Below are 26,842 nucleotides of genomic sequence, written 5' to 3'. Positions count from 1 at the left end.
CCATTGTTTGCGAAAACACCCCAAAATGTATTATCCTTCATTGACACTTCTGGTAAAATGTTTACGATGTTAGGAATACTTATAATTCTCCTTTGCATTTCTGAAATCAATCTGGCTACGCTTTATCTCGTTAACTACTTTATATTTCAAACTAAGTATTTTTTCCTCTGGTACCAAAGCAATTTATTGCAAGAACTTTAGAATGTATACATGTCGGATCACGTGATCTATATGATCGCGTGAGAATAAGAAGGGCAAAGTGTTCCTTTCAGTGGGTAATGAATATTTATTTCATCTAACGAGTGACAGAAATCTACCAACATCACAACAGATTTTAGAAGTCTAATTGTATTACCTTTACAATGTTTAGTTAACCTTAGCAATGCTGTGTAGGATATGGTGTTGCCATCTTCATGCTTGTTTTGGAAAATCCGCAAATTTATGAAGCGCCAAAATATGTATAAACAAAAGAATATATAACTACATGTACCAAATTTCATCACTTCACATCTATGAAAACAATTTCGATAAATCATAAGTATCGATTCATTTCTTAATATCACTCCCGCTGCAGTCCTACAAGTCAATGAATTATATGTGCACTTTGCAGAAACAGCCGGTGCGCCGGAATTTAAGAAGATTGAAAACCCTATTGCTATATTCATCCCAAAAATCAACATGAGAGACAAAAGCCGTGAAATCTTCCATGAAAGAAGCCATTGTTACGGGTGCTGGAAAATGTTTGTTGAACATCTCCCTGCAGTGCTGTTCATCGATGTCTGCGAGAATTCTCCAAAACCTGATAAAGTCATCTTCACAGATAATGAGATTTTTCTTGCGATATTCATCGGTTGAGAAGAAATTGAAAAATCCCGTAATGACTGGTCTCATTTTGTTGGCATTTTCATGCGGATTGTTTACGGACACCATAGATCCCTCCAAAAATGAAGTGTAATCGTGCAATGATATAGGTTTTCCGGGTCCGCCTTTGAAAATGTTGTCGTTCCACCATTTCCTCTGGTCTTCTGCTGACAGGGGTGACTGTCTCGCTCCGACGAGTCTTCGGATTTGCTCCAGCTTGGCGTTGGTTTTCTCCATGTCTTCTGGCCTAATGATGCCATCATGGTCAGCGTCAAGAAGTCTAACCCACTGACGCCACTTCCGGTGTAAAGACCATTTCTCTGTGAAATGAAATACATACTTTATGCGTGACAACTTTTGCAATGATTTTGACTGTGTAGATAAGTTCTACTAGTGTTGTTGAGGGCAACCGAGTGCATTTGGAAAAAGTCCAGTCACATTAACGTTATTTCCTTGTGGACTAGTCAAATCCTACATTGTATACATTATCATTGCATTCGTATGGAAATGCAGTACCTGGGGTTTTGATTCGGTGATCTTCTCGTTGTCTTCGAAAGGGGGTACTTAAAAGTTGGATTGTTAGTTAGATGGGTTTTTTTCTAGAGTCCTCAATCCCACATGTACAAGGTGGAAAGGCCTGGGGAGTGTTTATAGAGAAAATGGTTGCCACAATTATTTATTTGAAGTATGTGTCCGGATATTGTTCAATCATGATATTTCCTCACTCTCATTATTGCAAATAAAAAATGCGATATTTATTTAGTTGTATCTGACTTTTGTAATATAAAAATTTATCTAAAACGATTCTGAAATGTTGATATATCAGGTCTTGGCTAATTTAAGAATGGGGCTGAAAATATCTTCTTAGTTTTTAGAAGGCCCTCAAATTTACAAAATGTTTGAACTGTCAGCTTTACTCTAATTCCAGAACCACTAAAAGTTTACCTAATTCTAAAATTCAACGAAGACCAATTTATGCAAGTACATGTATGAAATAAAGATAGACATTTACCACAAACTATCAACTCAACTTTATGACAAACAGGATGAGTTCAACTTCTCCATCATCAACTTCCTATATTTATCTGGCAATATTCCATTATCACCTTCATATGGTGTGTATATATATCAAAGGAAGAGCATATTCTGTGCATGATCAGTTTTTAAATCGAGGCTGGCTACTGACACACAAGTTGAAGGTGCTGTCTGCCGTGTTTCATACCGATTATTATGCTGTTCTTCGTACACTTATTTTGACTACGGATAACTCCGTTTACCTGATGAAGATATAGAAATCATGGTGGGTGTGACCGGTCCACAGGGGATGCTTACTCTTTCTAGGCACCTGATCCCACCTCTGGTATATAGAGGGGTTCGTGTTTGCCCAACTCTCTATTTTGTATTGGCTAATGCTTATAGGTGTTATGAGATTGAGCATCGCTGATGAGACATTTTTTGTCAAAATGCGCATCTGGTGCATCAAAATTGTATACGGTATGTATACATTGATCACTGATTGTTACCTTCGCAATCCATATGCCTGTTCTGGCCACATGCTGACAATAGGAGTCACCAATTGGAATTTGTGTATTTGCTTTGACTTAAGTTTCGTATTTTTTGCTCACTAGTTCTTAAAAAGAAGAAAAGAACATGGACTCTGGAATTAACATACTTGAAACTCTCTCGTGATGATTTGTGCTAAGTCTGATTCAAATTTGCACATTGTTTGTGCTGAACAAGATCACAACGTGACCATTGTGCGTCAAACAATAGAAAGATTTCTCTCCTTTTTTTGCAAATATGTGTTTTCCAATTTGTTTCTTTTCTTTCATCTATTTAAGGATATTTTTTTTACATATTGCATGTATTGTGAGAGATAAATGATTAAGACATACAAACAATTTTCACTCCTTTTATGCAATATGATGTAAGTTGCGACAGTTTACGCATTATAAACCGTGAGTCTCGACGTACTTTATGAGTAAGAATTATTTACATGCCTTATATTTTAACATAGTAAACCGTCAATGTAATTATCTAACAAATAATTCTAAAGAAAATAATGAATTTGATATGCCGCTGAAAAATACCGCTGAATCGACAAAATAAAAACTGAACAGCCAAACTTTTAATTTAAAATCTTATCGTTATCATTATTATTGCTGTTATTATTATCACACACCTTGTTACGTCAATTCTAGGAGGTCATAGAGCGCGACTTAACAGCAATTTTGTTGATACGATATAAAGAATGTTGATAAAGTCAAATGAACCAATCAAATTGCGTGTTACAAGTAAAATTAAATCATATGAATATAGAAGCAAAGATGACATATTTGAGGTGACTTACTTTGCACATTGATCATGAAGAAGAAGCCAAAAAGAACGTAGGCAACGTATGGAACAAGGACAGCCAGATGACCTTTTTCGGCGTTATGGTAGAACCAGTAGAAATCTGGATGACACTGAATGATGTAGGTTTTGCCGTCAGAGGTGTCCTTACTGTCATACAGGCTAAATATTTTTGCTGCTCCTAAAACATTTCAAGTTTTCAAAATGCAATTCAAATTAAATGTTGTTACGTATTGGAAATCCATTCTCGTGTTCTAAGATACTGATTATAGCTTAATTTTGCTAGCAAATTTTATCTCAGTTAAACGTTAAACAATGCATTTAATTTCATGGCATGTACATATAACCACGACTGGATCAGCATACAAGAGATACAGGGCTACATCGCTCATCCATATTTAAAGATTGTCCCTACATATTTCCATGGTAAAAATTTGATTCCATATTGTGCCCCCGCCATGCCACCGGGGCAATGATTTTACGAAACTTGAATCCACACTATGTCAGGAAGCCACCTGGTAAATTTGTTGAAAAGATGTTTAAGGATTTCCGTATATATTCGTATATCAAAGATTGATTACTTATCGTGGCCCCTCCCTATTACCGATTCTAACAAACCTGAAGCAGCACAATGTCAGAAAACTGCCACGTTTTAAAATGTTCTTGCTAGGTGATTCTTGAGAAGATTAAAGATTTCCCCTATACATCCGATTGTATAACTTGATTCTCTATTGTGGTCCCGCCCTACCCCTGGGGCCAAGATTTTAACAAACGTGAAATCAAGAACTTTGTCATATGAAAGGCAAAGATAACGAACAGTGATCAATCTCATAACTCCTGCAAGCAATACAAAATAGATAGTTGGGCAAACACGGACCCCTGGACACACTAGAGGCGGGACCAGGTCTATGAAAATATAGACAATGGGAGAATGTGACCACGTAGCACTGTATCTGCGCTTTTTTCAACGATTCAAGACAGGCAAAGAAAATCTAAAATATCCTCCTGTACGATCGTATAAATGTTCCCGTGCAGATTGCTCATCTAAAAATCGCAGGTGCTTGTGGACAGGATCCCCTCCCCTTTTCCTGTACTTTTAGATGTGTAAAACTCAGGGAATTCGGTGTGTAATTTTTACAAAGTATCTTACTTAAGATTGTTTTTATTTCAACTAAATAAACAAATCCTACATAGAAACCAGATTTTTTAAAATCATTGATCCAATACCATATCAAGTACAGAAGGGTGGATGCGGGCACTGCATTTCTAGAAATCCTAGTCAATTTCTTCTAGAAACAATATTAATCACATTGAGATTGAACAATCTTTAAGATGTTGCCGTCTATGGTAGATATTCAGTATTTTATTCCCAATGTTTTGAATTAGAAATATATCAACAGGGGATGCTTACTCCTCCTAGGCACCTGATCCCACCTCTGGTGTGTCCAGGAGTCCGTGTTTGCCCAACTATCTATTTTGTATTGCTTGTAGGAGTTATGAGATTGATCACTGTTCGTTATCTTTGCCTTGTATATCATAGGCATTTGTATGTTCCAGGACAGTCTTACCGGCTACGTTTATAATGCAAAACCTAATTCAGATACGATTGGGTCAGTTAGTGTGAACTGAGTTTTGAGTGTATTTATTAAATTGTTCTCGGTCAGTGTGGAATTCCCGGGGGTTCCTGTCCACAAACATGCACCTATGCTCAAATGCAGACACGTACAAGATCTGTAACCGTTCAGTCGCGTTTCAGCTGACTGAATGACATAGTTTAACCCTATGTTAGTCAAGAACGAAACGGTGACGCGACATTCATTTTGTGTACTGGTGTTCATCTTGTGGAGTTATACGTTTCAGGTTCGCGCATGTAAATATGTACATATTAAACTCGCATACCTGCAACACTCACACCAAAGTTAGCCCAAAATATCCCAATGCTGAGGAAGAAGAAAAGTCCTCCGCATTTCTTCTGACCCTCGATATCGTCCCTGGTTATGCGCGTGGTCCTGGAAGTTTGACAAAAAGCCCACAACCGCCACAGAAAAACATACAGAACGAAAGCGCACGAAACTCCGCCCTCTGCTTGTATGAAGGCAGTTAGGTTTTCCTTCCCTGTAGAGTTCCCGTCCTCGTCAAAGGTTTCCCAGTAGCAGTCCCCGCTGTATTCCAGGCCTGATGAAGAAAGAAAAGCATGTCCTTAAGTTTATACTCTAATTCCAAGTTGGAATTTTATCGGGGTTTTGCACCATGTAGTGCTTCTACTGTCACAAACACTTCAATTCTAAAGCAGTCATAAGCAAATCGAATATTAACTTTCAATAATAACAACTCTACTTGCAATTACCTTTTTTTCTTGCATTTTCATATAGCAAACACAAAATTAAGTTACATTAAATTAAATATGTTTGGTACTTACCGTAGTAAATATAGGAAATAGAAAAGGCTAGCGCTCCGAGCCATATAATCTGTTGGAGAACTGGAAAAAACATATCTTTATGATTAACATCATCTTGTTCATCATCATCATGAAATTTCCGTTAAGCGTGATAAATCACTTCATGAAACATGAAGATAACGAATTGATCAATTTCAAAATTCCTACAAGCAATACATAATACATGCGACAGGTGATAGGTAAACAGTAATTATGGAGAGAAACCACCGGATAGGTACGTTTAATATGTATACGGTGTGACCGTTGAGACGAGCGAAGACCCATGACATCTTACAACACGACTTTAGGCATTTCATTTAACGCGGGAAATATAACGCAGTTGATGTAAACAGTGCATTGTGACGCCATCATCAACTGCTATATTATTTTCTTTCAAACCAATCAATTATCCACAACAAAACGTACGAAGGTATGGGAAAGCTTGTTTGGAATTTAAAATCATGTGTGGTACTTTCCAAACTATCTATTTGTTTTATCTACGGGGATGTCAATGAAGTATACCGCAGTGACGGCGACATTTTTCCGGAGGCATTATGGGTAGTCCCCATCATTTTTCAGCTGATGAAGAGAAAACCACGTGACTCCATTGCGTAATCATTGGAGCGAGCTCGTCTCGTCGCTTCGCGACGCGAGCTTCGCTCGCTATAATATGGTCTGTGTAACATTTCCCCTTACATCATACAAGTCGCTTGATTGATTGATTGATGTTTTCCGCCACACTTAACAATTTTTCAGTTATATGGTGGCGCCCAGTTTTTATTGGTGGAAAAGAGAACCCAGATACAATGTACCTGGGAAGAGACCACCGACCTTCCGAAAGTAAACTGGGAAACTTTCTCACTTACCGGTGCGAGTAGGATTCGAACCCGCGCTGACAGAGCATACAAGTCGACATTTCGATTTATCAAAGACGTTTTATCTAATATGTATACGCTGTGACCGTTGGGCCGAGCGAAACATACACGTAACTCCGTGTCCCGAGTGGTAATCATAATTCCGTAAAGTACGGTAGAATATTATTCATTTAAGAATATATATATTGAATGAAATTTCCTTGCGCTAAACCCCCAATAACATCTCAATATTAAAGGAGTTTATATGGGGACAACAGTTTTACACGATCCGCCTATTCATTGAACGCGGGAAATAAAACGCAATGTGACGTAAATCGTGTGACGTCACATTTAGCCTCGTTTTTTTTCTCATTTCAAAGCAAACAATTATAAACAACAATAATACATTCCGTATGCAATGAAAAAGGCCGTTAAAACTAAGCAAAATTAACCAATAACTTCAAAATGTTAAAAAAAAGTAACCGTAATTTTATCGTATATTCTTAATCAAAGAAACTCATGAACTCGTTCATCTATTTAGTCGTATTACGGTTTTATATGTATTTATTTGCTAAAACCTGTTACAATGGTAATTATACTATTCACTTTGAACAAACTGAGTGTTTAAATTACGAATTGCACGTCAGAGTCTTCTATTATTGGCATTCAAAATAAAACACGAATAACTGTTGAAGCAGGTAATGAAAAAATTAATGGCGGCGCCCATATGGATCACGAAAATTTCAGTGAACGTATATAGAAATTATCTCTTTTTCTTTTGCTGATTTTGACTTTTTTCTTTTACATACGTGTTACCTTTAGAGCCTTGCTTCGCGGACGGGCCTTCGGCCCGTCCGAGCTTCGCTCGGTATTAACAATACTCATTTTCACTGATATGTCCCAGTGAAGTCGAAACAAAAGACATCTGCTTCAAATTTGGATATTTTGTTGAACATTGATGCTGACTGCAAAGTAACAGCTCCACTATGAAAGGTGAAGATATCGAACAGTGATCAATCTCATAACTCCCACAAGCAATACAAAATAGATAGTTGGGCAAACACGGACCCCTGAACACACCAGAGGTGGGATCAGGTGCCTAGGAAGAGAAAGCATATGTGACAAACGGTTTAGCTGCAGCTTGTCCGTATTTACGTAGCTACACCATTGTCACCTGTACATGGTGTTCATATCTCTCAATATACACGAGCATGGTCTCAGTATGTAGGTAAGCTACTGGCAAATAAGTTGATGTAACAGGAGTTTCAACAGTATAGCATAAAGTTATCATTTTGCAAATGTAAGGTGGTTACAACGATCTAACTTACCAGTACAACCTGCCATTAAGTTGAATGCTATTTGATGAGTTAGATGACAATTGATAGAATATCCTTTACATACTGAATCTTTGTTTACCCGATCTAGGTATAAGGCTCTAAAAGGGTGTGACCGGTCGACAGGGGATGCTTACTCCTCCTAGGCACCTGATCCCACCTCTGGTGTGTCCAGTGGACCGTGTTTGTCGAACTCTTCATTGTGTATTCCTAGTAGGAGTTATGAGATTGATTGCTGTTCGTTATCTTCACATTTCATCAACGGATTTGAATTACAAATGCAAAACATATAGAATATCACACTCTAATGTTGATCTCGGACCTGGGATTGGCCCCGAGAGTTGATCTCGGCCCGAGTCCGTAGGGCGAGGGCCGAGATCACTCGAGGGGTAATCCCAGGTCCGAGATCAACATTAGAGTGTGATATTGTTTATATCATATACCTAAAACACAACAAGTTGATAAACATTTTTTTTAAAAGGGGGGGGGGGTATTGACCCAAACATATTTGACTATTTTATTCCTTCAGTGAGTTTACTTTAATGGTTATGTTTCCAGTACTATTGACATTGTGAAACATGCTAAAGTTTGGGTTTTGTAGCTTTATTCCATTGCTGGTCACGATAATTGGATGATTAATCATCCCCCATCCCCTCATGTGGTCTAGAATCTGGACGTTTCAATTAACTGAACTGCTTGGCTGAGTAAGTGAATTATTTTTATTTCTTTTTTCGGATTTACCAAACTCGCCCGTTTTCAATATTTCATGTAATTTGTAAGAGTTGTAGAACTTTGTTTACGTGGCGTCATTGTATGAACGGGAATGTTTACAGATCTGATGCTGCTATTTATTTGCTTAGGGAATGTTACCTTATACTGAAGTAAGTTTTTTTTTGTTTTTTTTACCGTTTCCCATCTGTTTAGCATCTATAAGTCGTTGAAAAACGTCGGAATATATTGGTTCTGCTTTTCTCGTTTTATTGCCAAGTCCTCGGGATTTTAGATTTCAGAAATCGTTTTAAAGCAGTTTTCTACATTAAAATTGCCGTAAATTAACATTTTGATCTCCATTAGGACCGGGAATTTCTAATAATGCTTCAGTATCACCCTCCATAATCCTCCTACTGTTTTCTGTCGCCTAGAACGTTGATTGTTTTTAAATGAAGTTAAACGTGTTATTGTTCTAAATAAACAATTGTTACTTGGGTTACCCCCCTTTGCTTCGATACTCGCTACAATTTAGCGCTGCTTTTGAAAACGTTTTTATTTAATTTTTCTGCTTAAATTAAATTTTGTCGTGGAAGAAAGTATTATATTTGAAAAAAAAATTGTGTCTAACATAATTTTTTCATGTAGTTATGTTAGATTTCAAAAGATTAAAGAAGAAATAGCCATTTGAAATTTGAGGGCGAGACAGCCCCTTGACAACGGGCCGAGACAGAGATATCTCGGCCCTTAGGGCGAGACAGCCCTACCTACTTGCAGCTGTCTCACCCTAGCCAAGATAGGTGTATCAGGGCTGATACACTACTAGGTATATGATATAGCAATATATCATACTATTATGGCAGATGATTTAACATGTAAGAATAATGATCATCATCTCTGTGAGGGTCCTCATAACGCAATATCATACATTATTATATACTTTCAATTTCATCTCTTCTTTTTTCTTTAAAAGTTTGCGGGCATATATCACACGATATATGCCCGGAAACATTCCGGCCCGCAAACATTACGTCACAATCAAATTTCTACGCCGTTAATTTTCAAAATTTTCGTGTTTTTCATTTTTTACTCAGTTAAACCGATAGTTATTGTTAAAAATAATATTATTGTTAGTTTCTAAATGAAATTGAAAGTATATAATAAAAAGGTTATAGACTTTGTATGGGAAATATGACGACCTCGTTTTTTGTCGCGAACGGACCTCGCAAGCTCGGTCCGTCTACGCGCCAAAAACTCGGTCGTCATATTTTCCGATACAAAGTCTATAACCTATAAGCATTGACCTTGTGACCTTGACATTGACCTTCGAATTAGTTTTGGAACTTTTCCACAAAATTAATCTTAGTCATATCGTTTACACCATAAGAGGTAGAGGTCTTATATTTGGTATGTATATTCCGTGTGGCAATGTGGCAAGGCATTTCCATTGATACTCATTATCTTTGTCATCATGCAGTTTCAGTTGAAAAAGTACTCAATGAAAGGTGAAGATAACGAACAGTGATCAATCTCATAACTCCTAAAATATAGGATAAAGGGCTCATGGTGGGTGTGGCCGGTCGACAGGGGATACATACTCCTCCTAGGTACCTGATCCTACCTCTGGTGTGTCCAGGGGTTTGTGTTTGCCCATCAATCTATTTTGTATTGCTTAAGGAGTTGTGAGATTGATCACTGTTCGTTATCTTCGCCTTTCATAAGCAATACAAAATAGATACCGGTAGTTGGGCTAACACGGACCCATGGACACACCAGAGGCGGGATCATGTGTCTAGGAGAAGTAAGCATCCCCTGTTGACCGGTCACACCCGCCGTGGGCCCTATATCCTGATCGAGTAAGCGGAGTTATCCGTAGTCAAAATCACAGTGTCAAGAACGGCCTAACAATCGGTATGAAACACATCAGACAGCATTTGACCAAATGGTAGGTTGTATTGACGAACTAGATCGTTAAAACGACCATAGAATTTGCGAAATGCTGACTTCAATCGAGATTGTTGAAACCCCTGTACCATCAATGTTAAGACCCCAAACATAGGTAAAAACCACAACGCCAGGATAAAGTTCTGGATCCGTTCAAAATTACAGTACCAAACATGATTTTCTTGAATAATGAATAAAACTTAATATGAAAACATTTCCAGAAATATCAGGGAATGACGAACTAGCGATTAATAACTTACTCGATAATTCAAACCATTCATGGATAATTTCCCAGGCATTTCTGTCATCTTTGTTGTAAGGATTGGATTTATTCTCCCAAGCAGCAGGTGAAGGTCTCCGTACAAACAGGTCATCATAAGCTGGAGGGGGGTCTGTAGGGAAAGGAAAAATAGACTTTAAAAATATGGAAATGAATTGACTACAGTATCAATCTGTGTAATATCAAGAAACCCCTCAGAAAACACGAAGTACAACAATTTTACTGTGATTGGCGATGACATAGTGCATATAACGTAACCCTCCCTTTCAGCTGTTCTCATCCCTGCTTTAAGTATGCATATTACAATTGGATATACAATTAAGTTGTTACATTTTCAGTATAAATGTCATATTTCTCGGGTTACTGTACAGCGCATGCACGAAATTGACTGTGACCTATATTAGTTTATAGTATCGTTCTTTCCGTTTCATCATGGGGATGTCGTTTTTACAAATGCTTTAAATTTCAGCAAAACTACAATATCATGGAAGCAGAGAAATGCACGTATAGGAGATAGGACATGTTAAGTCTTCAATGGTTAAAATCATAAGATATAATTGATCTGAGATATAAGAACAGGAAAACCATATATTCACTGAAACATCTCCCAACTTTTAACGAAAATATTTCCTTCACCATTTCATTTCACAATTCCATTGGAAATCAACAGGATGAAAAGGGGATTGTTTGTCAGTACACATTCAAATTCTGGTTTAAACTTTTGAATGCCAGACACTGCACTATCATTTGTTTTCTTCTTTTTAAATGGTGATATTCGTCATTATTATAAGGTTGGATTGGTATGGATTTAGACAAGAGTGTTGACTCGGTAAACTTCCTGGCTGATAGATCCGAATAAGACATGTAACCTGAGTTACTTTTGTAGGTTTCATATCAAAATAAGACACTCATCAATATTTTCATGTAGAGAATTTGTTTTTATTCAAAACAAATAGTTTTTCTACTTCCCTGTCACTAAGCCTGTGCGTAGATATACATCATACTAACATTATTTGCTGCATACAGTAAATGGCCACTTACTTAGATCTTGGACATGTTCTGCCGTGGATATAGCCGGAACCTCTGTGTATGGATATCCTGTACCCGAAGTACCAGGACCGGAATACTCTGGGAGCGGTATCGGAGGGAGATCCGTCTTTCTCATCCCGTTAAAAGAATTCCGAGGGATATCATTTATGGACATAGGTATACTCCACTATATGTACTTTCCAGAACTATTTGAATTAAAAATATGAAAATTCTAGACTGGATCGGCGAGAAAAGCAATGCAGATTTCACAGAGACAGCTATCACCACCGGATTGCATTCATGAATATTAATATATTAATCAAGTGTTTGGATCTTTCGAAATACTCTGTTGTTATGAATGTTGCATAGAATGGGTATATATACATCCACAGGTAAATAGGTCACAAACTGCGACTAACACCGCCAGGTATTTAATTAAAGGCTGCCAACTGGCTTACATTTCTGCATTGGAAGGTTCGTTTTCACGGGTGGATGGACGTCAATCTTGGCCTACATATTCATTCTAGTCAGTGAAAATTGATTTCCCTCAAGACGGAACAACAATTTTCTGTCGACAACATTAATCTGACTTTAAAGAATTAAGAAAAAGATGTATTGTTTTGAGACAAGAGATAAAATGAAGTGTCGAAATATCTCTATTTCTATTATTGTTCGACAAGACTTTAAGAGCTCTCACTGTTCTCTTCTATGTAAACTTACATAGACGACCGTGAAAATCGACGATCGAGAGTTTTCAAGTAGGGTTTTTTATCTTTTATGCTAGGATCAAATTTAAAATCACTTTTATATGATAAGGATGTGACAACTTAATAAAACTACGTAATTTAGTGAAACCCGTTCATTCCCCATGTAATAATAATACGCATAAATCGCAATGTAGGCTAATAGTAATACGCATAAATCACAAAGTAATATAGTAATACGCATAAATCGCATTAATTATATTCATATACAATAGCTGCTTTCAAATTTTGCACATAATTATAGTAAGAACCTCAAGAGTTTCCTTCATTATGATATCTGTGGTGGGTTGGGTTTTTTTTTTGGTTTTTTTTTTAGAGAAAGTTAATCATTTCTATAACAATATTATAATTTCATACATGTATTATCAATATCCCACCTTGATAAATAACCAGTTCACTCTCTAAGATATACGATTACTTCGCTCAGATCAACAGCTGTTCTCTGGATTATTCAACACAATAATACAGACTGAATTGGGTGATTATGGAAGGTGGTCACCACAGGCTCTTAATCACCGCGGGTACGGATGATAACGCTTCCGAATCACGCTGTCAGGTCCTGTTACATTAACTAACAGGTGAATACATGCTGTCAACACAAGCGACATTCTCCATCATAATAAAAGATCCGTCACGTATTCCATCACCCTTCAATTTCAAGTCTACACTTTCCTACAAATATACTTGATTTGGTTGAAAAAATCCAATGATAAATTCCTCAAATAACCTATCCAAAATCGTGAATGGAATTTGGATGCCCTAAGTGACAAACTTTCAATTACATCTGGAGCACCATCACACGAAAACCAAGAACGCCAAGAATGATGGTGGATCATTCCCTTACGTTGTTAAGTAAAGAGTTCCACAGTGTGGCGGATGCATGACTGTTTACCATACCTAGTAGTTCTTGGCCTTGGAATTTGAAATTGTATTTTGTGTTTCTTAGCTGGACCGGGGCTTGTAGAAACAATGAACTTTATAATTTTAAAAACTTCCAGGGCCATGGCTCTCATGCGCCTGGTTTTCAGTGAGGGGAGATTTGATTTATCTAAGAGTTGATTATAAGTACTAATATGGTCTCCATATATTAATCGTAGAGTTCGTTCTTTTTTAAAGAAAAAGAGGGTGTTGCACAGAAGCGGGAATTTTCCCTAATCGGAGCTCTGTGCCAGCACTCGTGATTAAATACCTGTTCAAAGGATTCCCCAGTACTAGGGACAAGCCTAATACATTTTTGAAACCGTGAAAATTAAATTGTCTTCTTTTTTTCTGAGTATCAAATACAATGTATACCGTTTCATGTTATGACTGCATCAAATATGTAATATTCCATACTACTCAGTCCAAAAGCTCTTATACTCGTATGTATTATTTTCTACAACCAACAATTGGCAACTGTACTTGACTCTGGCCACAAAACAAAATATGGGAAGTTTGATACGCATAAATAAAGTTCAACATTATTCGAAGTACATGTACCTGTAAAAATTGATTCAACATAGCAATTTGCTTCTGGAATACATATAAACTCAAACTGTTTAACGGTTATTTACCTTGTTTTGCCTTAAAGTTTTCCTTCCAAAGCTTTGCAAAGTTCACAACGGTTTTTCGTAAAAGGCACCATGCCTTTGTCAACAACTTTCATTCAGAAAAACATACAAGTTTTCGTTAGCAGCCTTGACTATTAAAACACAGGTATTGCATACTGTATTCGGCGTGTTTGTTGAGAGTCATATTCACAAACTAAACAGTGTCCAGGTTGGAAGCTTATTTCAAACTCGGCACATGGTAATAAACAGATTTGACATGAAACATTTATAAAAACTAGAAGCGTGTTTCAATTAAGAAAAAAAATCTAGATGGAAAATGTAATATAAACAAACAAAAAAATGTGTTCGTGAGGGAGTTGAACCCGGTCGTTTTAAAAATAGAAAACATCTTTTAAAATTACATATAAGAGTCGACGACCTTATCCACTGAACCACGCAGTAGACCAAATATTACTAAGGAAAATTAACGTACAGTTGAAGTTGAAAATAATACCAGTGAAGTCGTTTCGATTTCTTTAAATTTTCAACTACAAAAAAAAAAAAATGCCCTCGTGAAACAAAATTTCAAAGCGACAGTTTTTTTTTAGAGAAAAACTCGAAGAACATGTTCATGCTAAATTTACGGAGGCAGTTTTTCTGAAATTCGGGGATACCCCCCATTTTAACTCTAAAAATCATAAAAATCGCCTATAGCTTGATTTAAACTCGAAATATTTTGGCTAATTTTGTCAATAGACGTCTTTTAAACTTATGTTCAAAAATTATTGAATCAAGACATACGTTTCAATTGGTTTTATCATATATTTGAATAACTTAAATTTTTCGATCTTTCATGCAACACCTTTAGGGAAATTAACATGAGACGTGCAACACCTTCTTTCAAGCAATCTCTCTCGGTAGAAAGACGCATGATAAAAATATAACTTTTAACTTAAATGGTAGAGCTCTTGCCTATGAGGAAGAATTAGTGAAGCTGCTTGGTGTTACTATTGATTTTAGTCTAAATTTTAATTCCCATATTTCAGATATTTGTAAGAAAGCAGCTCGTCAATTAAATGTACTTAAGCGGATAGAGAGACATCTCTGTAGGTTGGTTAAATTCACCATCTATCCTTCTTTTATCATGTCAAACTTTAGTTACTGTCCTCTGTTAATGACGCTTTTGTAGTGAACAAAATTGTATTAAGAAAATAGAAAAAATTCAAGAACGAGCCCTACGATTTATATTTTTGATTTGTTAAAGATTCAGCTTTGTACAACTATGCGGTACCCCTTTGAAAATATCAAGAAAGGAACTTATATTTCGGCCAATTTTGACACACTGTTTTCTACAAGATAGGTAGCTATGTAGTAGATCTACGATAGGTGGAGAGAGACCATAAGAATTTAGTTTAAGCAGAATGAGGTTGTGAGAGAGACAGTTAAATGCCTTGGATGGTAAGTCCACGTGGATAACAGCGGCATACTTATTTTCGTCTGGTGCTCTCTTCCAGTCCTCAGTCATTTTTAAAAGGGTGCACTGACATCCAAAGCCTGATCTAAAAGCTGCTAGAAAGGAGTGGAAAATTTCATCAAAATAGACTAATAATTGACTGTTGATAGCATTTTCAAACAACAATGGCGATGGATCAAATAGGTAGCAATGTATTCAATAATTATATGCGAATGCTGAATCATTTGATAATTGTGTTAAAACTAGAATTCTGTACAATGTCACATTCTTCTAATTTCCTCTTCTGAAACATATCATTGCTACAAGGGGAATATTATCTAAATATTAGAGATAATTACTTCCTTGTCATTAGATAGAGAGAATTTAGAAGAGTTTATCATCCTTTTCCTCACACATGTCATTTTCAATAAACTACATATATACCCCGTTTTTCTTTTCTTTTTATTTCAGTTTCAAATTAGATATATGCGAATAGAAGGGGTGGGGGAGAAACAATTCTGGATGTATGTGCACTAGTGTTCCATTTATCAATCACAGGCACTCGACTTTTTAAATATCTATAATAAAAAATTGTCTTCCTATAAACATAATATTCACTATTATGTTTACAGGAAGACATTTTTTTTTTATTATAGATATTTAAAACGTCGAGTGCCTGTGTTATCAATCTATCTATACAATACTTCATCTAGAGGCATGCATATACATGTATATTGTTTCAAATTGAAAAGTATTTGAATTACCATGTACATTATATTGAAATGTGCTTTATGCCCACAGGCAGTGCTGTGTTCGAGGTTTTACAAATTTAAATGGTGTGTGGCAAGACTTGAATGATATTTTTATCAATTATAAATTAGTGACTTTGAAAGATTGAGGGTAAAATATGGAAGTAAAGCATACAATCATAAAAGGTTAATTAGTCACCGTAAAGGAGCAGAAACACAATCGAATGTTGATATTTCAACCCCATTTATGTATATAATCTTAATTACATGCCGGGTATTTCAGTGATTTATATCTAGCAAAAGCTTTAATTGTTAATGATTTAAATATCATAAAATAGGCCATACCGGCTGTCCAATCAATTTTAGGAGGTACTCTATATCATCATAATGGCTGACTTCCTTTTAAAACACGGATGGAAATACAAATAACAGCAATGTTTGTCTATTCCTTTTTAATTTGATTGCCCAGCTGAGTAGGTTAGCATGCCGACTGTTGATCGCCGGTTCGAATCCAGCAGGAGTTTTTTTTTTTTTTTTTTCATATCGCTTTCTACTATAATACAATTTTCTGACTAAATTAAGGAAATTTGAAAGTTTTTCGATTCTAAAATATAGTTGTCCATCTTTCACTGGTCATCCATATCAAATTTCTCTGGTGTAACAAGCCTCCTTAATCATTAAGTTAATGGCGGTAATTCCCGTGAAGCTCCGTTGTCTGCAGATCTGCTGTTATAAACAACAGACTTGCTAGCAGTGGTGGAAAAAAGTTCTGTGTCATGCAATGGTACCACACGAATACTACTTGGAATTTTAATGTACGAATCAATCAAAGAACGGGTTACTTCTTGGAGAAGAGAAGAGCTATTAAGAAGGGAAATAACTCTAATTTGTTTACCATTGGTTTCGTGGAGAGCCGCCCGAACGTGTTCATTGATGATACAATAGAAGATAAAGAAAAACACATTTTTATGAATGGAGGTTAATTATCTCATTCGCCCACGCATAACGTTACACGTGTGATCTCTATCGAGCTGACGCGAATTCCACATTTTACAATCGATTTCGAGTTTCCTCTAACAATTGACAACGTTTGATACGGTAGGACAGTGATGATCCTAATGATCTAATTTTGTGTTTCTGCGTGAATGTGAGCTGTGACGACGCCTTTGTGTGTAAAACTGCTGATTTTAAAAGTTCTAAACATGTTTTCGACACCATTACAAAGAAGACAGACTATTATTTTTGTGTTGGGATGGCTGGCGTATGCCTCGACTTATTTGCTGCGAAAACCACTTGGTGTTGTAAGTGTAAATCTCAGACATGTCATTGTTAGATACATGTAACAAGGCTTTTAGATACTTTACTTGTTCCCATGTTCAAGTTAATGGTTTCACGATGACGTATATATTGTTATATTTGTGTGATTAGATGTTAATCTCGGCTGAGATTCGGCTTGGCTTCACTGGTGAAGGCGTCAGTCCAAATATTCAGCCAAGCCGAATCTCAGCTGTGAAGGCGTCAGTCCAAATATTCAGCCAAGCTGAATCTCAGGCGTGAAGGCGTCAGTCCAAATATTCAGCCAAGCCGAATCTCGGGCGTGAAGGCATCAGTCCAAATATTCAGCCAAGCTGAATCTCGGGCGTGAAGGCATCAGTCCAAATATTCAGCCAAGCTGAATCTCGGGCGAGATTAATTAGATGTATGCTCTGATGCATTAACTTCTGAAAATTATCCCATTCTGCATGTTAAATGACCGTCCATGGCGGATTAAATTTTGAATTCAGATTTAGGGACATCTTTGTCGATCAGGAAGACAGATATTGATACTTGTTATGTTCTTGTTTATTTCAGGTTAAGACGGATTTAGAGACGTCTTTGTCGATCGGGAAGACACAGCTGGGCTGGTTGGATACTGCTCTCCTCCTGCCATACGCTGTGATGCAGGCCAGTATTTTTTCGAGGAATTAACTAAAAACAAAATGCACCAATGTAGGGCTGCAACGAATACCCGAAATAACCGAAAACCGCGGGTCATGTTGTTTGGGTGAGGTTCGGTTCCATTTTTCCGTATTTCGGTTCGGGTTTGGTTTTAATAATAGAATCATTATTAGAAATCCGTTTAAACAAATGTCGTCAAAATCCTCAAAGGTGGCGGTATTTTGATCAAATCTTAAATGATGGTATTGTGGATAAAACTGTAAATAATGACTAGTGATGTACCGATTTGTCGCCGACTTTCGATTGTCGGTCGCTATAACTGAAACAATGTGAATAATCAATAGTCATTTTCAAAATCGAAAATCGACGACGTCGGTATATTTTTTCATAATACGAATATTCCTGCTGCGACTTCACTAAAATTAAAAATGGCTGATGAAGCTGAATCATCCGATACGATTGAATATTGTTTTAACGTCCCTCTTGAGAATCTTTCACTCATACGGAGACATCACCATTGCCGGTGAAGGGCTGCAAATTTTAGGCCTATGCTCGGTGCTTACAGTCTTTGAGCAGGGAGGGATCTTTATCGTGACACGGCCCGGAGCCTCGGATTTTGCCTTTTACAACAAGTAATGGATAATGAGGCTTTATTCTAACCCATAGGAGCAACAACAACAGTAGAGAGATCTATCCCTATTCTGGGAAAACAAAATCGAAAGTATGGGATTATTAACTTCAAATTTCAAATGATTTTAGACGTCTCCATAGTGAAAAATTCTCGAGAGAGACGATTTGAAATTTGAAATGAATACAATTATTATTCAATTATTTTTCAATTAATCAATCGAAAAGGTGCATCCGATTAATCCGATCATCGATTAATGTTTTTTCCTGATTGCCCATCATTAATAATGACAGTATATTTAAGATATGTTAGACGCATTGAAAATACGCTACAGGATCAACATCATCAATGACAAAATATTGAAAGCATGGATGGAAACGAGTAGAAGTGACAATGCTGTTTCTAATACCGTGGATGTCGAGTCTAAACCTCAGTCCACGTCCCCGAGTAATTATTGTGACAAAACACAATAAAGGTTTTTGATTTTAACTGTATATTAGATTTATAAAGTCAGTATATAGACCCGAACCAAAATACCCGAACCCGAAGTAAAAAAATTAGAACCGACCCGACCTGAAAATTTTTGGAACCGTGATAGCCCTACACCAGTGTTCAGACATGTACAGTGCAAAATGTGTGTTTGTCCTTGTTATAAACTGACTGAAATAAATCTTTTTATGTCACTGTCAAAAAAAAAGAGAAATTCCCCATTTTTCCATATTTATTTTTACCCAATTCATCAGTTATTACTTCCTTTTTACGTGGTACCTCTGATGATGTAATTACCGTTTTCTGATTGGTTGAGGTCTGACTGATGACTTATGATCAGGCTCTGTCTGCTTTTCGTGCAGCTATCACTGTGAATTTGAATGATTTTCTTTTCAAACTTTGAATTCTACTTTAGAAATATTAGCAGATTATCTGGAATTCTGATTTTTAAAAAATTATACAAAGGTCATATTTACCTTTAAGTTTGCAAAAGTTCCATACCTCTGATTTTATTTATTTATTATTATTTTTTTGGTGGGGAGAGGGGAGATATATATTCCTATTATTTTGTACTTGTTAACCTTATTGTTTCCATGGTTACAGATGTTGCTAGGTCCACTAGGAGACAGGTTTGGACCAAGAAGGACATTTGGCGTCTGCCTTCTGATGTCGGCCCTCTCAATGGTACAGAACAAAATCCCACATCCAGACCACAAGGTCACATTAGACTCCGGTTAAAAAGGCCTAGGCCTCTACAAAAGTTATTTTATAATGAATTATATGTAGAATCTAAAGAAGAGTATATTTGTGTCTTAGTGCGTACGGTGGTGACGGGTGGAGTATTTTTTTGTTGTTGATAGAATTAATGCATGATGGAATACAGTTCTATAACAACCCTTAATGGTTTCTCTGAATTCATCAGAAGTTGTCAGTTCAAATACTTCCTAAGATACAATGAATGTTCCTACCGAACACACACCTGATTCTCAACGTTCATATCAACCTCACGCGATTCTCAATGTTCATATCAACCTTACACGATTCTCAATGTTCATACGGAGTCACTGACCACATACGATTCTCAATGTTCATACTGAGTCACTGACCACATACGATTCTCAATGTTCATACTGAGTCACTGACCACATACGATTCTCAATGTTCATACGGAGTAACTGACCACATACGATTCTCAATGTTCATACTGACCACACACGATTCTCAGTGTTCATATCAACCTGGATTTTTTGTAGGGTACATTTGGATATTGGAGTAACTTTTGGATTTTTTGTAGGGTACATTTGGACATTGGAGTAACTTTTGGACTTTCTGTGTCCTACTTTTCATTAATGGAACAGCACAGGTGAGTTTTAACTGACCTAGATTTCTACATATGACACAGGTATAACATATTAACTAGATTTCTACATCTGTCACAGGTAAAAATGACCTAGATTTCTACATCTGACTGCCCTGTACTGTTTATTGTGATTTTTATGTTTTTGGAATGAAATTGAAATTTTATATTCTCATGATTTCTCACACACACACACACACACACACACACACACACACACACACACACACACACACACACACACACATGATCTCATAGAAATACTTTTCTATTACTTGTGTTAAAACACACACACACATACGCACATGATCTCATCCTAGGAGTGCTGAGCAAACACCCGTGTGAAAGCTAAGAGTGCACACACACATACACAGACACCCACACAAACATACACATGAGACGTCATATCTGTGGAAATACTCAAGTAAGACTACCGGTACTGTACATATTTTTTATAATGGTGGGGTGAAATTTTCATCGGTTGAGAAATGTTTACATTTTTTCTGGGCCTTGGGGAATTATTTTCTTTGTGATGGTCCAAGTTCACTTATAGAGCTAGATATCAATTTGTGTTGCTAGATATCAATTCCCATGGAAGTAATCTCATAATGTGCTGCTTGATAATTCACCCAGAACTTGTCTCTTAATGAGCTGCTAGATATCAGTTGTCCATAACTCGACTCTTAATGTGCTGCTAGATAGCAATTGTCCAGAACTTGTCTCTTAATGAGCTGCTAGATATCCCCAGAACTGATCTCTTAATGTGCTGCTAGATATCAATTGACGTCCAGAACTCGTCTCTTAATGTGCTGCTAGATATCCCCAGAACTGATCTCTTAATGTGCTGCTAGATATCAATTGTCCAGAACTCGACTCTTTTTTTTTTTTTTTTATTTATAAATTTTTTATTTCACAAATGTTGACATAAGACAGAAGAAAATTTGTCATTTATTTCTAACCACTTTCACATACTTTCATACTCACACTCATACTTTTGTTGGTAAGTGCTTACATTTTTAATATAATTGTAAGAGAAAAATGATAACAATACAAAGCTCGAATAAATAGATAAAAGTACATGTGGCTTCAAAAGTAGAAAAAATATTGCTTGAAATAGCAAGATTATGATTTTTTTATGTTGTCAAAAAGTGTTTTCCATACATGCCAGGTATTTTCAAATTTTTGTATTTCTAAATTCTGATACGCAATACATTTTTCAACCTTGTTTTTGTTGTATAGATAGAACAATAATTCCAAGAATCTTGGCAATTTGGTTTTTTTCAAATAAGAAAAAATGTATTGTTTTGTATATAGGATAAGGAAGTTTACAATTCTGTTGCCTTTTGACAATGGGAGTTCACCTAATAAAATATTAAGTAAATTAAAACCTATTCTTTTGGAAGTTGTTTTATAAATGTGCATGCTCAGATTGCTCCATAATGTATATACTTTTTCACAGCCAATGAAAACGTGTTGAATTGTCTCAACTTCATCATTACAAAAGGTACAACAATCAAAAGACACAATATTGATTTTTTTAAGATAATAATTGACACAGGCAGAATTCTATGAAGTAATCTATATTGTAACCATTGGATAGTAGAATCCTTGGTAGTCTTAAAACATACAGTAAAAGCATCCTTAATACATATCTCTATTCCATAAGCTACCAGATCTAAATTCCACTTTGAAACAGAAGTAGGTATATCATGGTTTACATTTAACTGTTTGTAAACAGATTTAGTACATTTAGTTTGCAAAATCAAAGGTTTATAATATAATGGAATATAAGGTGTAAAAGATCTATTGAATAAACCTTTGTTTTCAAACAATTTCAGATGAGTTGATATTGCACTCAATACACTGTTATATTGTAATATACAAACTTGGATATCAAACTTTATCGTATGTAAAGTGAATTTCACAAAAAAAACATTGTTAGATGCCAAAACTTGGCCTATTTCATAAATTCGAGGACACTATATAATCTATAGAAAATGATCATTTTGTAAAGTTAAATAACACCCAGTACAATAAAACATGCACTCCTAGAAAAACTTCACGTTTCTATCACTTGTCAGCCATATCTGTTTACCCACGAAACTTTGATAAGGTCCATGTCTGAAATAAGATGATCTAAAGTAGACTTGATTCTGTTACTAAGACAACCTAGCTGAAATAAGTTTATACAAGAGTTCTTTCAGATCTGTCCAAAATGGCCACAATATCTGCAGGTGCCAAATCGATATTGACCGACTCTCTGAGGATTTTGTACAAGTCCTCACGCAAGTTTTCTCCCTGTTTTTCCTCCCACCGCAGGAACTTTATGTTACTTTTTTGAGAGTATTGCTGATTTTGATTTGCAAGTCTAATCGCACTGTCTGCTCTACTCTGCAGTAGTTTAAGATTTTCTTTCATACCTCGTAGCTCCCGTGCTTGGTCACCTAACTTCTCACGTAGCGTCTCAAAGTCAAGGTTGAAGCCGTCTGAGATCTCTCTAACGTGTCCTTTAAATTCTTTCGTATTGTTCTCAAGTTTTTGTTCAAATTCTTTCGTTACATCGGCTTTGATTTCTTTTGTGGTGTTTTCTCTCATTTCTGTCAGAATTGTGCTTTTCATGACTGCAATGATTTTCTCTTTCATTTCCTTTTTTATCTCCTCTAGAATAGAGGACACAATGTCTTTGATTTCTATTTTGCTCACCATATTGTCTTTAATTTCCGACAATCTGTCCTGAATCAATTTCAAGTCCATTGAAATATTTAATGCACCTGGATGGGCCCCGCCTGATGGAGAGTCCATATCTGAGCTGTCTGTTCTCTTCTATTTTTTAGCCGACGCTTTTTCAGACACTGTGGAACTTATAACGGCTTGAGGAACATTGTGTAGATTTAACTTCACCAATTTTCTCTCCAGTGTTTTCAGAATTTACGTTTGCTTTCTATTTGCTTTTTTCTCTTTCTTTTGCTTATTGTCCGCCATTGAGTAGTAATCACGATAGACACAAAGATTCACAATATCTTCCAAAAAGTATCCAAAATACTCACATACGTTTTAAAGTATCACAGTAGTATCAATCAGATTCCAAATATTTAAAAAATCCAGCTTATGAACGTCAAAAATAGAACAAAATTTGATGAAATAAGTGGAGCTCTTTCACCTGTGTCAGTACTACCGTATATACTCGCCTATAAGTCGGTCCGCCTATAAGTCGGTTGTATTTTTTAAGGTTATTTTTTAGGAATTTGCCATTGACCCACTTATAAGTCGGTACAAATTTTTGTCAGAATCGGTTGACAATTTAAAGTCAATGCTCTAGTGTTTTTACCTATGTTTCCAAAAATATTTTGAGAAATGAATAATTATGAGGTGCTCAATATCCAAGCCATATCTGTTTGGGGTTTAAACGCAACCCTTGATCTATTATGGACAATGATCCCTTGTTTACCTGCGCAATTATGGTCTCCTAATTACAAGTACCTGACACCGTGTTTACTTAGTGGCACGCGCCTCGTGGTTATTGTGGGGTTCCGGTATAATTCATTGTATCAACAATAGAGTTTTTAAGAGTCAAGAATGATGATCTACATCATCTGTTAACAATATTCAATCTTTTATGAAATATATTTCAGCCGGTATACATATGAATATTTCAATATTAAATTGGGTTCGTAATTCAATTTTACCGATAAACAATAGATTAGTTGAATTGAAAGTTACTGGTATGTAAATAATTTTAAACAAGATAAAAATATGTAAATACTTGTACTTTATACATCATTTTAAAATACATGAACAATACAATATGTCTAGATATTTGTAAACAATAATCATCTGTGTGGTAGTCCAGGATAATCGTTGGAGTTGTTAAAAAGAAACCACTACATCACGCCACCTAGAAAAATACCAATCTTCTTAGGACGCGCCTATAAGTAGGACATAGAGTTTTGGACCGAAAATTGACTCCCAAAAATCCGACTTATAGGCGAGTATATACGGTACTCCATCACGTGACCCGATCTCCCAGAACTCGACTCTTAATATGCTTCTAGATAGCAATTGTCCAGAACTTGTCTCTTAATGTGCTGCTAGATATCAATTGTCCAGAACTCGATATTGTACATATTTTTTATAAGGGTGGGGTGAAATTTTCATCGGTTGAGAAATGTTTACATTTTTTCTGAGCCTCGAGGAATTATTTTCTTTGTGATGGTCCAAGTTCACTTATAGAGCTAGATATCAATTCGTGCTGCTAGATATCAATTCCCATGGAAGTAATCTCATAACGTGCTGCTTGATAATTCACCCAGAACTTGTCTCTTAATGAGCTGCTAGATATCAGTTGTCCATAACTCGACTCTTAATGTGCTGCTAGATAGCAATTGTCCAGAACTTGTCTCTTAATGTGCTACTAGATAGCAATTGTCCAGAACTTGACTCTTAATGTGCTGCTAGATAGCAATTGTTCAGAACCTGTCTCTTAATGTGCTGCTAGATAGCAATTGTCCAGAACTTGTCTCTTAATGAGCTGCTAGATATCAGTTGTCCATAACTCGACTCTTAATGTGCTGCTAGATAGCAATTGTCCAGAACTTGTCTCTTAATGTGCTACTAGATAGCAATTGTCCAGAACTTGACTCTTAATGTGCTGCTAGATAGCAATTGTTCAGAACCTGTCTCTTAATGTGCTGCTAGATATCAATTGTCCAGAACTTGTCTCTTGATGTGCTGCTAGATAGCAATTGTACAGAACTCATCTCTTAATGTGCTGCTAGATATCACCAGAACTCGTCTCTTAATGTGCTGCTAGATATCACCAGAACTTGTCTCTTAATGTGCTGCTAGATATCACCAGAACTCGTCTCTTAATGTGCTGCTAGATATCACCAGAACTCGTCTCTTAATGTGCTGCTAGATATCACCAGAACTCAACTCTTAATGTGCTGCTAGATATCAATTGTCCAGAACTTGTCTCTTAATGTGCTGCTAGATATCAATTGTCCAGAACTTGTCTCTTAATGTGCTGCTAGATATCAATTGTCCAGAATTTGACTCTTAATGTGTTGCTAGATATCAATTTACCCCAGAACTTGTCTCTTAATGTGCTGCTAGATATCAATTGTCCAGAACTCGTCTCTTAATGTGCTGCTAGATATCAATTGTCCTGAACTCGACTCTTAATGTGTTGCTAGATATCAATTTACCCCAGAACTTGTCTCTTAATGTGCTGTTAGATATCAATTGTCTAGAACTCGACACTTTATGTGCTGCTAAATATCCCCAGAACTCGATTCTTAATGTGTTGCTAGATATCCCCAGAACTCGTTTCTTAATATGCTGTTAGATATCAATTGTCCAGAACTTGACTCCTAATGTGCTGCTTGATATTAGGGCTAGGTATTGTATGGAAATTTCGTATTGTGATATTTCTAATTGTATTGTGACGTGTATTGCAGTATTTTCAATAAGAATTAGAATGAAGTTTTTCTATCAAATACGAAAATATATGACCCCCATCGGTTACATACCTCAACAATCACTGAACTTTACACTAATCTAGTGTTTCAGATCACTGAACTTTGCACTAATCTAGTGTTTCAGATCACTGAACTTTACACTAATCTAGTGTTTCAGTGGAGTTATGTGATGTCATAATATTGATATAAATGATGAATAGATAAAATTCAACTGCATGCAAATCCACCTCATCATGACGACATAAACAACACACTGTCATAATTTAGCATCAATACACACCTCAAAATGTCTGAGCCCTTGAAATTTTCATGATCTTTGGTCTGAAACGGATAGAAAATGAAGTTGGCAACCATCTTTAACAACTATGTTCAGACTTAACACAGGTACTGGAGGTGGATTAAAGTTAACACAACGTTAACACAGTGTTAACGCAAACTCGCAGTTTGAAAAACAGTTAATCACATGGTTAACTTTAACACAGAAGTTAAAACCAAGTCAACACTGTGTTAAAGTTAACCACATATAAAAAAAAACCTGAGCCCAGTCTATTTGCACTTCACAATTATTTTGTCATTTGATTATATCATAATTGATGATTTGAGCATATTTCCTAAATTGTCATTGTGTTTATATGACACAGTAGGTAGATCAGTGTAAA

At 36.2% G+C, this 26,842-nt stretch overlaps 3 protein-coding genes across 3 annotated transcripts in view; 1 reads left to right on the top strand and 2 right to left on the bottom strand.

Annotated features, from left to right (window-relative positions):
• Positions 1-266: 266 nt before the first annotated feature.
• Positions 267-12,576, bottom strand: LOC130046285 (uncharacterized). The gene is made up of 6 exons (XM_048887411.2): positions 11,812-12,576; positions 10,751-10,882; positions 5,633-5,692; positions 5,113-5,388; positions 3,212-3,394; positions 267-1,181 (listed from the first exon to the last, which is right to left on the bottom strand). Exons 1-6 carry the CDS (start codon positions 11,972-11,974, stop codon positions 592-594), a joined length of 1,404 nt encoding a protein of 467 aa, XP_048743368.2. The 5' UTR covers positions 11,975-12,576; the 3' UTR covers positions 267-591.
• Positions 12,577-17,151: 4,575 nt separating this feature from the next.
• Positions 17,152-26,842, top strand: part of LOC125654792 (glucose-6-phosphate exchanger SLC37A2-like) — a 40,348-nt gene continuing 30,657 nt past the window's right edge. Inside the window, exons 1-4 of the mRNA XM_056145152.1 lie at positions 17,152-17,595; positions 18,146-18,238; positions 19,953-20,033; positions 20,644-20,712. Of these exons, the coding sequence (XP_056001127.1) occupies positions 17,497-17,595; positions 18,146-18,238; positions 19,953-20,033; positions 20,644-20,712 (342 nt within the window). The 5' untranslated portion in view covers positions 17,152-17,496. The remainder of the gene's footprint in view (positions 17,596-18,145; positions 18,239-19,952; positions 20,034-20,643; positions 20,713-26,842) is intronic.
• On the bottom strand, positions 21,581-26,715 carry LOC130048448 (uncharacterized). The gene is made up of 2 exons (XM_056145153.1): positions 24,704-26,715; positions 21,581-23,877 (listed from the first exon to the last, which is right to left on the bottom strand). The coding sequence occupies exon 2, from the start codon at positions 23,506-23,508 to the stop codon at positions 22,891-22,893; it is 618 nt and encodes a 205-aa protein (XP_056001128.1). The 5' UTR covers positions 23,509-23,877; positions 24,704-26,715; the 3' UTR covers positions 21,581-22,890.

Source organism: Ostrea edulis, chromosome 7 (assembly GCF_947568905.1).
Source record: "Ostrea edulis chromosome 7, xbOstEdul1.1, whole genome shotgun sequence".
In the NCBI taxonomy this organism is placed as follows: Eukaryota; Metazoa; Mollusca; class Bivalvia; order Ostreida; family Ostreidae; genus Ostrea; species Ostrea edulis.
This window is presented reverse-complemented; position numbering and strand designations above follow the sequence as displayed.